The sequence below is a fragment of the Canis lupus genome, chromosome 9 (genome assembly GCF_003254725.2).
Source record: "Canis lupus dingo isolate Sandy chromosome 9, ASM325472v2, whole genome shotgun sequence".
Lineage (NCBI taxonomy): Eukaryota > Metazoa > Chordata > Mammalia > Carnivora > Canidae > Canis > Canis lupus.
The window spans coordinates 6562494-6577778 of record NC_064251.1 but is presented as its reverse complement, the minus strand read 5'-3'; the positions used below and the strand labels follow the sequence as shown (position 1 = coordinate 6577778).

General features: G+C 45.3%; 2 protein-coding genes across 3 annotated transcripts in view; both read right to left on the bottom strand.

Annotated features, from left to right (window-relative positions):
* Nucleotides 1–248: 248 nt before the first annotated feature.
* The window catches only part of LOC112672759 (protein CD300H), a 28706-nt gene continuing 13669 nt past the window's right edge, over nt 249–15285 (bottom strand). Inside the window, exons 1-3 of one of the 2 annotated variants that reach the window (XM_025467895.3) lie at nt 4471–4798; nt 1337–1694; nt 249–535 (exon numbers count right to left, since the gene is read on the bottom strand). In XM_025467895.3, coding sequence (XP_025323680.1) covers nt 379–535; nt 1337–1694; nt 4471–4510 — 555 coding nt within the window. In that variant the 5' untranslated portion in view covers nt 4511–4798 and the 3' untranslated portion in view covers nt 249–378. Of the gene's footprint in view, nt 536–1336; nt 1695–4470; nt 4799–15285 lie in introns of those variants that run through there. The other variant, XM_049113932.1, reaches the window with a different exon arrangement.
* LOC112672758 (CMRF35-like molecule 5) lies at nt 8959–13799 on the bottom strand. Its single transcript, XM_025467894.3, has 3 exons — nt 13642–13799; nt 12190–12519; nt 8959–10438 (listed from the first exon to the last, which is right to left on the bottom strand). The coding sequence occupies exons 1-3, from the start codon at nt 13679–13681 to the stop codon at nt 10251–10253; spliced, it is 558 nt and encodes a 185-aa protein (XP_025323679.3). The 5' UTR covers nt 13682–13799; the 3' UTR covers nt 8959–10250.

Genomic DNA, 15285 nt, shown 5'->3' with positions numbered 1-15285 from the left:
ACCTAGAAATAAGCCTGGCACTCCATAGGTTTTTCATGAATATTTGGTGAATGGATGGAGAAAGGACAGGATGTTGAATTGAGAGGATGCACTGCGGGTTCTCAGGAGGGCAAGGTCACTGAAAAGCAGTCCCTCACCTTGCACCCCTCTAGCCAACCAGGCTGTTCTTGGTGGTCTCTGCTAGCAAGTAAGGAGTCCTATGAAGTGCTTCCCCTGTTCACCCCAGCCAAGAACCATGCACATCTACATTATTTGCACTTGTGTGTGTGATATATTTCATTACTTTTTTTTTAATACCAGTTTTTGGCAATAAGGTGAGAAGAAATAGAAGGTTTGAGGCCAGAAGTTCCTCCTTCTTTAGTCTGAGTGGCGGTATCTTCAGGACAAGATATTGTTGTCTTCATCAGGTCGACTCTGTTTCCCACAAACTGCCCACTGAGGCCTGTTCACCCAGAGGACAGCACTTAGCATAGTCAGAAACAGGGGCACCTTCACGAGTATGAGGAGCAGGAAGTGGACACTGCCAGGCAGGGACCTGTAGGAAGGACACGGTGATTGACAGGAGTTTCCTCCTTGACAGGAAGGCCCAGGGTCTGCCTCTCCCCCAGCCATTGTACTCAGGTCCTGTGGTCTCACAAGTGAACATCAACTTCAATGCTGGTTGGTATCAGAGCTTGACAGCCCTGCACTGAGGGCCACAGACTCCTGTCCTTCAGCTCAAGACTCAATCTTGAGTGTCAGGACACAGCAGACTCATGAAGATGAGGTGGTAAGGAATGGAGAGGAAGAGTGATGAGGGGACCCAGTAGACTCTGGCTCCCAGAAACAGCTTTCTGAATCTGTAGCCCTCAACACTCACGGGAACTCAGCTCCTGCTGGCCCCAACTTTGAGGATGAAATGCTCCCTTATAAGCACTCCTCTCTCAAATTAGTCTTGACTCACCTTCAATATGATCATGGGAGCAACTCTTCTGTTTAAGCTGCTCAACAATATCGACCCCCAGGAGAGACGTCCCCAAGCTCAGCTCATGGCCAATCATCTCACCCCCTGGGCCCCAGTACTTGTCATACTCACACCCTCCTCTACCCTCCTGGGCTCCCACACATACTGTCTCACACATGCATGCACACACATGCTCTTTCATACTCACACACACTCCCATCACCCACATTTCCCACACAGTCACACCTACACAGCACACTTGGTCCTGAGTCTCTGAGGCCCAAACCCTAGGCTTGGTTCTTTTCTTCTGAGTTGAGATTTCCCCAAATGCTCTGAGGGATTAGCTCAGATCCCTTTTTCAGTGGTAGCCAAGAAAAGAAGGGAGGATCTTACCTGGGGGAAACAAACACTTGAACTTGGAAAAAGAGGTCAGGCAGGAAGCCAAGGAGTCCCTCTTCATGCAATATTGTCGCAATCCCACACCTATATTTTCCCGCATCATCTGCAGTGAGGTTCTCCAAGGTCACAGTGAAGGTGAGGTCCCCAGAATGGTCCACGATGGACACATGGTCACTCCTCACTTCTTCCTCAGACTCTCTGGTGGCCACAATCTGGTTCCAAAGGAACAAGCATGGTTGTCGGCACCAGTATTTAGTAAATGTCTTGTATTTCTCCTCATACCGACACTGCACGCTCAGGGATCCCCCAATGGTGCCCATCGCAGTGCTGGGACCACTCAGAGATGAACAGCCTGAAAGATACCATCAATATTTTCTTCACCTGAAGAGAATGAGCTGGAAGGACCTTGGGGAAGTCAGGTCCCCTGGTCCTGAAACCAGGGGAACCCAGAAGTTACCCTGAGGCTGAAGGATGGAGGATTCAGGAACCAGGAATGTATGGGGTGTTGGCAGACACAAGGGGAAGACCTGAGGAGATGCCTGGTATAGGATTCTGAGACTCAAGAGGTCATGCTCAGCCTATGTGGGCTCAACCAACTCAGAATGTGGGGGGAGAGGATGATTTTGGGTGGCCTCAGACGGGTTCTGGGTCTTAAGATGTGTCAGTTCTGAGAGGAAACAGCTGTGCCCATCAATCATCAAGAACTAAGTAACACCACTGAGTATACTCTGGATGGATGGATGGATGGATGGATGGATGGATGGAGGTATGGATGGACAGTTGGAACAGGAAACAGGAAACAAGCATGGGAACCAAGGAAGTCTAAATGAAGTGCTGAAATCTAGATGAAGGCTTCAGCTTCTGGTTACATCCCCTCCGCAAATGATTATCTGTAGCCCCCAAGCTTATAAACCCCCACTTGTATAGGTGGAACCACCTGCTCAGAGGTCTGGGTCACCCTCCTGGGTATCGGCCAGGAGGTACAAAAGAAACCATCAGGAAGGGGTTCGTTGTGGTTTGATTAAGGGCATCCACACCTGGATTTCCCTCCCGAGACGGAATCCTGTGGCAACACTTGCCATCACTTAACATCTTTAGGGACCATGGCTTGCCCTAGGCCTCATCTCTAGTTCTCCTGTCATCTCCAAAGTTTTAGCATTGTCCTCCCTCCTCCAGTCACCCTGGAAGCTCCAGTTTTAAATAATCAGGACCTAGTCCCCTAAACTCTGGCCTGGGGAGCCATGCTGGTCTGACACCTGAGGGGTCCTTATTACTCCAAGACATGCTCTTGTCTGACCTGCTCTTAACAAGGAAGGATGGTAACCCCGAGGGCAAATGGATACTCGGAAACAATTTGAGCAAAAGAGCAAACTTCTGAAAAAGAATTGTGCATGGACTCTACCAACCTATCCTCCATTTGTCTGTCCACCCATCCATCCGTTCCTCTCTCCTTCCATCCACCTATCCAGGCAGTATATGGATCTTCATCCATAGATACTGAAGCTTTTGCTATTTTTGTTCTACAACTAGAAGAAACTCTGTATTTTTTTTTTTTTGCTTCTTCATTTTAAATACCTTGCATTTTCTCAATGCATTTCCCAGCAAGCAAGCTCAAGTGGCCCACTGATCGATATTCTCCATCACAAGGATGTCTACCTCTCCCACCAATAATCTACAAAGCAGTGGCTCTCAACCAGGGGTGATGTTGCCCACCAGGAAACATTTGGCAATGTTTTAAGACATTTTTGGTTGTCTTGAGGTGGGGAGTTGCTCCTGGCATCCAATGGGTGTTGATGCTAAACATGCTACAGGGCACAAGGGAGCCCCTTGACACAGAATGATCCAGCCCCAATGTCAACAGTTGGGAGGTTGAGGAACTACACTCAAGGAGGCAAAATGCCCCAGGGTGAGGCCCTCCAGACCCAGGCTGGGGGCTGGGATGAGTGGGGGTGACAACACTGAACCTTCCCTGGGCAATTGCTGCGGCCCCAGGCTCAGGCTGTGGAGGCACCTGAGTGGGGGTATGGGGACCTTCAGGGCAGGGTTCCCACCTGGCCTCTTCTTTCAAGTTGCTCAACCTTTAAAGGTCTAATGTGTTTGTCTATTCAGTCATCTTTATCATGCAGAGTATCTTTATGTTCTGAATTTTAGTGTCCTTCTTTGGAAGTGATATTTTAAGGGTTTTGGTGCACCTTGATTAATGTAGCTGGGGGTGAGGGAAATTATTTTTTCCTGCTTGGGCTCTGAAGGTTGGCTCTGACATCAGCTTACTTTATATTCTAATCGCTACATTTGTGCTTTTATTGGACCAGAGCAAATTGGTGAGTTGTCTTGATTTTTTCCCCCTTTTATAATAAATCATTTTCCCTCCAGTGTTCCAAAACCAAAAAGAGAGAAGCCGTGTTTATGGGAATTCTCAGACTAGGACTGACCACAAGTCTCCAGCAGTGTCACTGTCACTGTGTACAAGGACTTGGAGTACAGGGCCCCTGGGGCCATCCTAGACCTGTCAGAGGCAAAGGGCCCCCATGGAGGCAGGGTGGTTGTCAGCCCCTGGGACATATAAATGTTTATTCACAAGGAGGCTTCTCTAGTAAGTGACCATTGTATTATTAAAAAAATAATAATAAAAAGTGATGACCTTGGGAAGAAGTATTAGAAGAAGAGCAATGACCTTGGAAATAAACATATTTCTCCTTGAACCTTGGCTGCCTTTTATGAACTGATCTACGGTAAAGAATTTGCATCTCTCTGCATCTTGGTCTCTTGTTTTCATAAGATTGTGATAAGAATTGGATTAGATTACAGGGAAAGCCAGGTAGTACAGTGGTTACCCCAATTAGGATCAGCTGTCTGCCCCCCTCCCCCTGGTTATGCTGGTGCATAAGACAGTATTCCTGAGTTTCAAAAACGGTGGCCATGATGATTCCAAGTGGTCGAGTTCTATAGGGCTCAGAACGCACTCCCCTGTGGGAAGCATCTTACCATTAACTCCTCCTCCTGTTCGTCTGGGCAAGGATTCTCCATGCTCACCTCCTCCCCTCTTCGCTTGTATCTTCATCTCTTCCCTTCCCATCACCAGCCTTGCCCCACACCATTGTCACCCTGACCTGCCCAGCCCCGCTCACCTGGGACGCAGAGGAGCAGCAGAGCTGATGGCAGCCACATGGTCCCGTCCCTCTGCTGTCTCTCCAGCTGCAGCTGGAACACTCCTCACCCAGGGGCCGCTCAGCCTGTCTCCCTCCTCTGCTTTTCTTGGCATTTCTCTGCTTCCTTCTTCAGCCTCTTGGTTCTGTTCTCAGAGTTGCTCAGAAAATGGGGGAAGTGAGGGGCTCAGGGCATCATGTGGTTCACTGAGGATTTGCTAAAGTTCATCCTCAGAAACACATCTCAATGCACAGTTCTTTTTTCTGTTTCCTATGAAGAGGATGCCCTCACTGTAACTTCACCCGCAGCTGACACACCCATCTGCCATGCAGCTGAGTGGTCACAGCTGACTTCCAGCTAGATTTTCCCAGCAAGCCTCCACCCTGCCTCCCATCTCTGAATAGCAAATGTCCTGTGGCTGGCGTGGCTGGCATGAACGGTCCTGGGCAGAACAGGCATGACAAAGCCTTCTCTGGACAAGACCAGCTATTTGCAGGGTCCAGTACAAAATGAAAATGCCTTTGTCCCAGAATTACCAATGATTTCCAGATGTTGACAAAGGAGCACTAAATCAAGCCCTTCTGAGGGGGGCCTGAGCCATCTCCCATGTGGATTCCCTTCCAAACCTTCTTGGGTCCTGCCACCCCAGCGTGGACTGAGCCTTGGAGGCGAGGGCTTTCTCACCCTGCTTGGACTCTGACCTCCACGCCCAGTTATCCCTCACTGAGACTCCCTCCACACTTTGCCTGGACACCAAGCCCCTATATTATCATCTTATGTTTCATAACACATTTAAATTATCCATTGACTCGATGCCCTAAAAGATAAAGATTTTGCATCTCACCTTTTGCCCTCCTTTCTCTTCCCAGTCTTGATTTTGTCAGCATAGTGTTCTTTGCACCTGCGATATTTATACTCTCTTCTGTAATATTTCCCATCATTGCTTAGGGGTTGTTCCTTTTTTTTTGTATATTTCTTTATTGGAGTTCAATTTGCCAACATATAGCATAACACCCAGTGCTCATCCCGTCAAGTGCCCCCCTTAGTGCCCGTCACCCAGTCACCCCATCCCCCGGCCCACCTCCCTTTCCACCACCCCTTGTTCATTTCTCAGAGTTAAGAGTCTCTCATGTTCTGTCTCCCTCACTGATATTTCTCACTCTTTTTCTCTCCTTTCTCCTTTATTCCCTTTCACTATTTTTAATATTCCCCAAATAGCTGAGACCATAAGTTTGTCCTCTGATTGACTTATTTCACTGAGTATAATACTCTCCAGTTCCATCCACGTAGAAGCAAATGGTGGGTATTTGTCGTTTCTAATGGCTGAGGAATATTCCATTGTATGCATAGACAACAGCTTCTTCATCCATTCGTCTTTCGATGGACATCGAGGCTCCTTCCACAGTTTGGCTATTGTGGACATTGCTGCTAGAAACATCGGGGTGCAGGTATCCCAGCATTTCACTGAATCTGTATCTTTGAGGTAAATCCCCAGCGGTGCAATTGCTAGGTCCTAGGGCAGGTCTATTTCTAACTCTTTTAGGGACCTCCACACAGTTTTCCAGAGTGGCTGCACCAGTTCCCATTCCCACCAACAGTGTAAGAGGGTTCCCCTTTCTCCACATCCTCTCCAACATGTGTTGTTTCCTGTCTTGTTAATTTTCCCCATTCTCACTGGTGTGAGGTGGTATCTCATTGTGGTTTTGATTTGTATTTCCCTGATGGCAAGTGATGCAGAGCATTTTCTCATATGCATGTTGGCCATGTCTATGTCTTCCTATGTGAGATTTCTGTTCATGTCTTTTGCCCATTTCGTGATTGGATTGTTTGTTTCTTTGGTGTTGAGTTTAATAAGTTCTTTATAGATCTTGGAAACTAGCCCTTTATCTGATATGTCATTTGCAAATAAATTCTCCCATTCTGTAGGTTGTCTTTTAGTTTTGTTGACTGTTTCTTTTGCTATGCAGAAGTTTTTTATCTTGATTAAGTCCCAACAATTCATTTTTGGTTTTGTTTCCCTTGCCTTCATGGATGTATCTTGCAAGAAGTTGCTGTGGCCAAGTTCGAAAAGGGTGTTGCCAAAAATAAATAAATAAATAAATAAATAAATAAATAAATAAATTTTTAAAAAGGGTGTTGCCTGTGTTCTCCTCTAGGATTTTGATGGATTCTTCTCTCACATTTAGATCTTTCATCCATTTTGAGTTTATCTTTGTGTATGGTGTAAGAGAATGGTCTAGTTTCATTCTCCTGCACGTGGCTGTCCAATTTTCCCAGCACCATTTATTGAAGAGACTGTCCTTTTTCCAGTGGATAGTCCTTCCTGCTTTGTCAACTATTAGTTGTCCATAGAGTTGAGGGCCCATTTCTGGGTTCCCTATTCTGTTCCATTGATCTATGTGTCTGTTGTGCCAGTACCACACTGTCTTGATGATCACAGCTTTGTAGTACAACCTGAAATCGGCATTGTGATGCCCCTGGCTCTGGTTTTCTTTTTCAATATTTCCCTGGCTATGCAGCATCTTTTCTGATTCCACACAAATCTTAAGATTATTTGTTCTAACTCTTTGAAGAAAGTCCATGGTATTTTGATATGGATTGCATTAAACGTGTAAATTGCCCTGGGTAGCATTGACATTTTCACAATATTAATTCTTCCAATCCATGAGCATGGAATATTTTTCCATCTCCTTGTGTCTTCTTCAATTTCTTTCAGAAGTGTTCTGTAGTTTTTAGGGTATAGATCCTTTACCTCTTTGGTTAGGTTTATTCCTAGGTATCTTATGCTTTTGGGTGAAATTGTAAATGGGATTAACTCCTTAATTTCTCTTTCTTCAGTCTCATTGTTTGTGTATAGAAATGCCACTGATTTCTGGGCATTGATTTTGTATCCTGCCACACTGCATTGCTGTATGAGTTCTAGCAATCTTGGGGTGGAGTTTTTTAGGTTTCCTATGTACAGTATCATGTCATCTGCAAAGAGGAAGAGTTTGACTTCTTTGCCAATTTGAATGCCTTTTATTTCTTTTTGTTGCCTGATTGCTGAGGCTAGGACTTCTAGTACCATGTTGAATAGCAATGGTGAGAGTGGACATCCCTGTCATGTTCCTGATCTTAGGGGAAAGGCTCCCAGTGTTTCCTTAGGGGTTTTTCTAATTTGAAATATATTAATTGCTGACCACAGCTTCTCTTTTTTCACTATTTAACTTCCCTCTGTTGACAAAATTTTATCATGATGTGGATTTTCTATTTTTAAAAGGCTCATGGGGTGCTGTATTTCATAAGACCTTGCATGCCTGAGACTGTTTGTTGTCAGAATATTCCCAGAGTATTCTCTCGTTTGCTCCTAGATGAGAATTGCTCAGCAATTCCGTAGATCATGTAGATTTTCCTTCACCGTCTTCTGGGATGGGGTGTGGTTATCACGTCTGAGGCTAGCCTACTTCTGTCTCACACAACATGCTCCTTCTGGTATGATCTTCTGATTGGGTCATTATTCCTGATACCAGCCATTCGATTCTGTCTTTATCCAAGAGGTTCTGTAACTTCATAATATCCTGGGTGTGGATCATCTGTACAGTCCTTTCACTATGTAAACTCTCAATTTCAGCCTGAAAGATCTCCTTATCTCTAGTTTCTAATCCAATTCAGTTGTGTTTTACTTTTGGCTTCTCTTTTCTCCTCTAAGGAAATAGCCAGCAAACATTTGTGCCATCACCTCTTTGTGTCCTGTACCTACATCTGCCTCTCCACACTTTGTATATTCCGTTTATTTAAACGTCTCTTCATGAAATTTCCAAAAGAAACCATGTAGGTGCATTTGCAGGCACATTTATCATTGGGTTTTGGGTTCATTCCCTTCACTGTTTCTTCCTGGCAACGATGTATCTTTCTCCTCTGCTCCTTGTCTTTCTCAGGTCAGCCTGCTTGCTTCTCATTTCTCTATTTTGTACTGCTCTGTCTTTACATTTCTAGAGATTCATCCCATTGTCTATCATTTCCTTGAGATTGACTAGAACTATTCATATTAGCTGATTTTTCTATGGTTCTTTAGACATTTCCTCTCATGGTGTATGCTCTTTATTTGCTTTATGCTAGTATTCTTTTTTTTTTTTTTTTTTACCTGCAAGCTTTTGAAGGTGCTACTCCCCTTTTGAATAAAAGTTGGTATTTGCCAAAGACTAGTGTGGGGAGAGAGGTAGCTAGGAGGCTCTGCAAGCTGGAGCAGGCTTAGGCCTGGAATCTCACCCCCAACCCCGAGGACGGGTGTCCTGTTGGTTCTCAGCCCACCCAGCATCACCTAACTGGTGGCTTTTTGCTTGGTGACTATCACTACTCCTTCTGCCAACTGTCCTTCACCCTCATCCCCTACAGCATTCTTCTCTTCCTGGGGGCCCAGGCCATGTGCAGTCAACATGTCAAGTGTGCCAATCAGAGTGTAAAGACAAAAAATTGACAACATCCAATGCTGGGTTTGAGGGCTGACTGTTTATTAACACATTCAGACAAGGGTAGAAATGTTTACAACCTCTTTGATAATATCCATCAAAACTGGAACAATGCACTGATCAGTGACACAGCTATTTTTTTATAGTGATGTACCAGACAGGTGTAGCCATAAATGGGTATCAAGCTACAAACACAACAGATTTGTTACACAGCTGCATGTAGTTGCAAAAAAAACCCAAACAACTGACATACCAATCAGGAGTGAAAAATTTGAACAAATCATGATATGTCAATATGTTGTGAAACCATTAAAAACAAAATACTATAGATACTAACATGAATGATTTTCAAAATACATTCAGTAAAAATAGGCAAGCTATAAAACAATATGTGACATTTTTCATTGAGGAAGGAAATATATTCACATATATCTACTTCAGGTGCACAGAATTTCTCCAAAGGACACACCCACACACCCACACACACACACACAGAGGTTACAGTTCTTACCTTTGTGTAGGGGCCTGGGGTAGAATTCAGAACACATTTTTTTACTCTACAATTTGCAAACTTTAAAAATTTCTCTTTCTAAAAATCTGTAAATAAATATAAAAGTTGGTATATCTCCCCAGTTTTTTACTATCTCCCTCTTGCTGAGGAGATGCCACATGGTACATAAGAGAAGAGTGCTTCCCTGGGTCAATGGTCAGGTTAACTGGGACCCACGACCAGCTCTGGTCTCCTAATTCCACACAAGGATGTGTCTGCATTCACTTGCCTGAGTTCCTCCATTGTGTATTGAGAAGCTGGAGCTGGTGTGCTGAATTAAGAATATGCACATCACGGCCTGCTGAATGAGGAGGCAAGTAGCTCCCTAAATAGCTAAGGTCCCACTCTGAACCATTAAACATCCAGGGTCATTTTAATGGAAGGCACAGTTCCAATACACCCGCACAAAGGAAAGAGAATCACAAAGTTTGTTGTTTACAGATCTAGGGGAGAGGCACCCAATAAGCCTGAGGAAGGGCAGTGCTCCATCCCAGACCAGGAGAAAACAGGAGACCAAGAGAAGGGTGGTAGTACTTGTTACTTACAGGGTGGTTGGAATGGTTGGAACAGACGTCACTAATTTTTCATGGGCTCAACTTCAAGTGGTTATTTTGAAACATGCCCCAGGAAGAGCAAAGCGGGAAATAATGAAGGAATTCTAAGCTTGGGTCCTTACCTAACATTTCAGATTTGCAGCGTGAGCAAGACTGCCATACTGTGAAGTACCTGGGCAGTACTTCAGAAAAATAACAGCTAATTTTTCTCATAAGTTCTTATACTCGCGCAAGATGGTCATGGAGAAGTTGTGCTTTTCCTGGTTGAATGACACAATGTTCTTCAACTGTGGTCTAGTGGTTTCAACAAGGATGTTGCAACTATTCAAACCAGCATCTTGACACCATGACTTCACGAAGGTCTCCCACTGTGGACCATAGTGACACTGCACAGTCACTTGCAGATGAAAGTAGAAGAGAGGAAAGAACAAAGAAAAGAAAAAAAATTAATGAAGTAGAAAAGAAATATAAAATAGAGAAGACCAAAAAAGTGTACTATTGTTTTTTAAACAAAACAAAGCCCTAGCAAAGTACTTATAATTTGAAAGGAGTGATCTGAATAATCAATATCAGGAATCACACAATACTGGAGCATATTAAAAGAAGGTTAGCTAAGAAGAGGATAGAATAATAAAAGGATAGCTAAATAAGTTTATGCCAATAAATTTGAAACTTTAGATGTAATAAACAAATTTCTGGCAAAAATGATAAATGTGCTAAAATTAGCACAAAAAGAAATAGACTACTTGAATCATCTCACATTTTAAAATCATCTTTACATATTTATAAGAATCAAATCCATTATTAAAAACCCCTCCAATGGGTGCCTGGCTGGCTCAGTCAGCAGAGCACGAGACTCTTGATCTTAGGATTAAGAGTTCCAGCCCTCGTTGAGTGTAGAGCTTACTTAAGGTAAATGAATGAATGAATTGATTAATAAAATAAAACCTCTCCAAGAGAAACCTCCAGACCCATAGAACTTTAACAGAGATACCTGCTGAACATTTAAGAAAGAAAGAATGTCTATCTTACACAAAAAATTCCAGGACATAGGAAAAGGAGATGCAATCCCAAATCCATTTAATGAGACTAGCATACTCTTGATGTCCAAACCTGACAGGGGGGCAGCGCAAAAAAGAAATTTTATAGGCAAAAATCATCCATGAACATAAATGCCAAAGTATGCTACAAAAAATCAGCAAGCTGGATCCAAGGATATAAAGGCAAGCAAATACATCATCACCAAGTTGGGTTTATCCCAAGAATGCAAAATTGTTTGAACATGAGAAAATCAGTATAATATTCTACATTAACAGAGTTAAGGGGAAAAATCATATGATCATCTCATAGACGCAGACAAAATTATTGGATGGATTTAAACAGCCCTTTGATGAAGAAGCCTTCTTCAGGAATCAGCCACAGCTCCCCCACTGTGCTGGGCGTCTTCCCTCTCAGACTAGGTTTGGAACAGGGGGTAGGAAGAGCTGCTATGAGTCCTGGCCCCAAACTACAGAAAGAGCAGGGACACGTGGGCATCAGAGGTCCAGGAAGGCATTGGCAGGAATTGGGGTCTCTGGGTCCCATAGAAGGTCTCTTTGGTCCATGGGCTGAAACTGGGACCATCACTTGATCTCTGTGGGCAATAGACTCAGGCACTGCACTGTGCAGAGAAACACGTGCCCAGAAAGGCTTGATGTTGTCCTGGAGGACAGGACAGCAGCCGTAAGAGCATCTAAGAGATGGAGGATCATGGCTTTCTAGTACCCCACTCCTCCCTGTCTGCCTCACAAGGCCCCGCTCAGCCTGGGGCTGGGCTGAGGTTGGATGTGACCAGGAAAGGAGAAGCTGCCTTCCTTGGACAAGCCTGTCTTAGCCGAGTCTGTCCTTCAATGCTCCCTCTAGGAGAGCAGATGGAGATGTGCAGAGATGTGAGGGCTCGCTCTTTCATCCATCTTTCCTAGACTCATAGTGCCCCCTCATACACACTCGCTCAAGTGCGCGCACACACACACACACACACACGACACACACAAACTCAGGCAAGTTTAGAGACTCCTCTCCATCCATCAGGGAAGAGAGAGGAACACTCCTGACTCCTTCTCAACTGGGTACCAGGGCCCCAGAGCACAGGAGGGGATTAATACCTACCTGGTTTGGCAATCACAGTTAATTGGTAACTTGTTGTTTTGTCTGTGTTCTCAATCCCACACCAGTAGGTGTCTGCGTCATCCCTCTGCAGCTCCTCCATGGTCATGGTGATTGTGCGTTGGCTGTGATCATCCTGGATGGACATTCGACCCTTCCTCACCAGTTGCTCTGACCCAGTGGTTTTTACAAGGGTTCTGCATGATTCCCAGTTCTTTCCGCGGCACCACAACTTCACATTGGATTCCAATCCTGAGAGGTACTTGCAGTACACCACCAGTGCTTTCCCCTCTGTGCCTCTCATTAAATTTTCCTCATTGATGGAGAACTGGACTAAAAAACAGAAACCCAACACTCATTTCCTCCCTTGAGCCCGGGGCTATCCTGAGCACTGCTGGGATGTCTGGCACTGCCTCAGGTGTATTTCTGAATCCCAGAGCTGGTGAGACAATGGGGTCCCCTCCCCACTCATCCACGACACACTAACCCCCACTCACCTAAAATACCTCACTCCCTGAATCCATGTGCGGCACAGAACTAAACATACATATTCACACAACAAACATGTGCACATACACACAGGTGATTGCTTGTTATTTTACCTACACATTTTGCCCTTCTCTGTCTCCATACCTCTGCACAAGCTGATGCCTCGCCTGGAATGTTCTCTCCTCTGCTTGAAGAAACCAGGCCCTTATAGTCATCCCACAAGGCTCAGATCAAACAATGTCTCTTCTACGGTGTCTCCGCTTCTGCAGCCAACTGGATCATCCCGGTGCCACCAAAGCACTTTGTCCCTGTCTCTGTTGCTGCACTTATGACACTGGATGAGGGTTTGGTCTTTGGCTCATCCAGAGCAGAGCTTCAGGCAGCCTGGTGTGTGGGGTTGAGCACCTCTCCAGAGATCCTATCACCCCAGGTTTTGCTACCTGTCTTCCTCCCTGTAACCGAGCTCTTCAGCAGAGAGGATCTCGGCTCTAGCTACAAGTCAAGAGCAGTTGTGCAGGCTTTTAAATGATCCAGATGTCTGAACCTCATCTTAACTGAGTGGGTATCAGCTGGAACTTGAGCTTCTGGTTTCCTTCAAATTTTCTTAAGAATTCATGCATTTGTGTATGTGTGTATGTGTGTATATATGTGTGCCTGTATGCACCTGCCTATCATCTACCCATCCAGCCATCCAGCCATCCCTGCATCCATCCATCATCTGTCTAGTGATTAATCAGCCAGGGCTGATGAATAGAGCACCAGAAACTGGACACTGTTTGTGTCATTCATTTTTATTTTCTTTCCTCAACACCTAACTTAGTACCTGCCAGTTAACAATAATTAAATTTTTTTTTTATAGAAGTGTCTGGATGAGTGAAAGGTCTGCCATTTCCCCTGGGACAGACCCTGTTTGTGTCTTACCCCAGCCCTGAAGGTGCTCTGTCCTGAAGCCCCTGCCCAACTCACCTTGGACAAGGAAAAGTAGGAGAACTGGGAACAGCCACATGTCCTGTTTGCCTAGCTTGTGTCCCCAGTGCTCAGCTAATGCCCACGGCTCTCCAGGGACTGGAACTGAGCTCAGAGGCAAAATGCATTCTGTTTTTCTAAATTAGTCTTTTCTTCCTCTCATCTACTTCCCTTAAGTTTTTCTTCAGTTAGTTCCTAATTTCAACAATTAGGAGAAAGGCAGTGCCATCCTTGGGAGCCTGTGGCTGATGTGATTATGTGTCTTTGATGCTTTGGGGAAGCAAAGTGTCACACTGGCCAGAGTGCTACTTGCCAGTGTGCCTGGGGAGCTGGGAAGCCTGCTGCCAGCAAACCAAGGCACACAGTGCTGCAAGGCAGAGACACTAGACCCTCAGAGTGTTGGTCCAAGGAAGTAATGAAGACACATTGGGTTTGCGCATGGGGAGGAATGCGGTGCTCAGGGTTCACATCCAGCCTTGCTGGACAAACAGCCCCATCTTAACCCTCTTTTCAGGCAGCTCACCCCAGTGTACCCCAGACCACCCCTCCTGCCCTGGATCCTGGGCCAGCCCTGAGCCTGACCCACTCAGGCTTCTCCTTGAGGTCCTGAGTCCCTCTGGGGGCAGAGGTGCCTTGGGGAGATTTTAAGGAAGGAAAAGCGACCATTTCCCATCAGCTTCATTGTGCCCTCCATGCTTCCTCTGCCATGTGTTGGTGTATTTCCCCTGGCTGTGGACAAACCCCATTTCCCAGCCCTAAACCACTTATGCAAATGCCCTCGTAAGTGACGTTCCCACAGGGCTCCCCTCTTCCTTCACATGTCCTCTCCTCCTCTGTCCTCTGTTCCCTTTCCCTCTCCTCCCTGAGTCAATTCTCTCTCTCTCTCTCTTTTTAAGATTTTATTTATTTATTCATGAGAGACACAGAGAGAGAGGCAGAGACACAGGTGGAGGGAGAAGCAGGCTTTCCGTGGAGAGCCCAATGCAGGACTCGATCCCAAGACCCTGGGATTACCCCCTGAGCCGAATGCAGACGCTCACTGCTGAATGACCCAGACATCCCTCAATTCTCTTTTTAAAAAACATTTTATTTATTTGACAGAGAAAGAGAGAAAACAAGCAGGGGGGGTGCAGAGGGAGAGGGAGAAGTAGATTCCCTGCCGAGCAGGGAGCCCAATGCAGGCGTTTGTCCCAGGACCCCGGGATCATTACCTGAGCCACCCAAGCACCCCTGAGTAGCTCCTTTTTTTGTCTCCTTTTTTCTTTTATGTTATCTACATGTGTGAGGTTAGTTCTACCTCTTGAGAAGATTTGGTTTGGTTTTGTGTTTTTACTTTTCTTCCAATATTTGCATGAAATATTTAGTTTAGGAATTATATTTTCATCTCAAGAACTCCTTTTTTTTTGTTCTCTGCTTGCTGAAATTTTTGAAACTCTCCTCACTCTGTGGTCATGTGTTGGTTTGGTCTGCTCTGGTCTGGTCCTCCCCCCATGCCTCAAATGACTGATCATTGTTGGTCGCCTGAACGTGATGGAGAATGAGCCAGAACATAGCTGACTGGGGCTCTGAGTATGTGGGGACAACGCAGAGTGTGAAACAGGGGTGTCGCAGTGTGCCAAGTTCTTTGAGCCTCCCATGCCTTCT

Coding starts and splice junctions, on each gene's coding strand:
- LOC112672758 (XM_025467894.3), bottom strand. CDS start 13,681: ATGTGGCTGTTCCCAGTTCTCCTACTTTTCCTTGTCCAAG. Junction 12,520..13,641: donor CCTACTTTTCCTTGTCCAAG/GTGAGTTGGGCA, acceptor TCTGTTTTTTAG/TCCAGTTCTCCATCAATGAG. Junction 10,439..12,189: donor AACTGTGATTGCCAAACCAG/GTAGGTATTAAT, acceptor TTCATCTGCAAG/TGACTGTGCAGTGTCACTAT.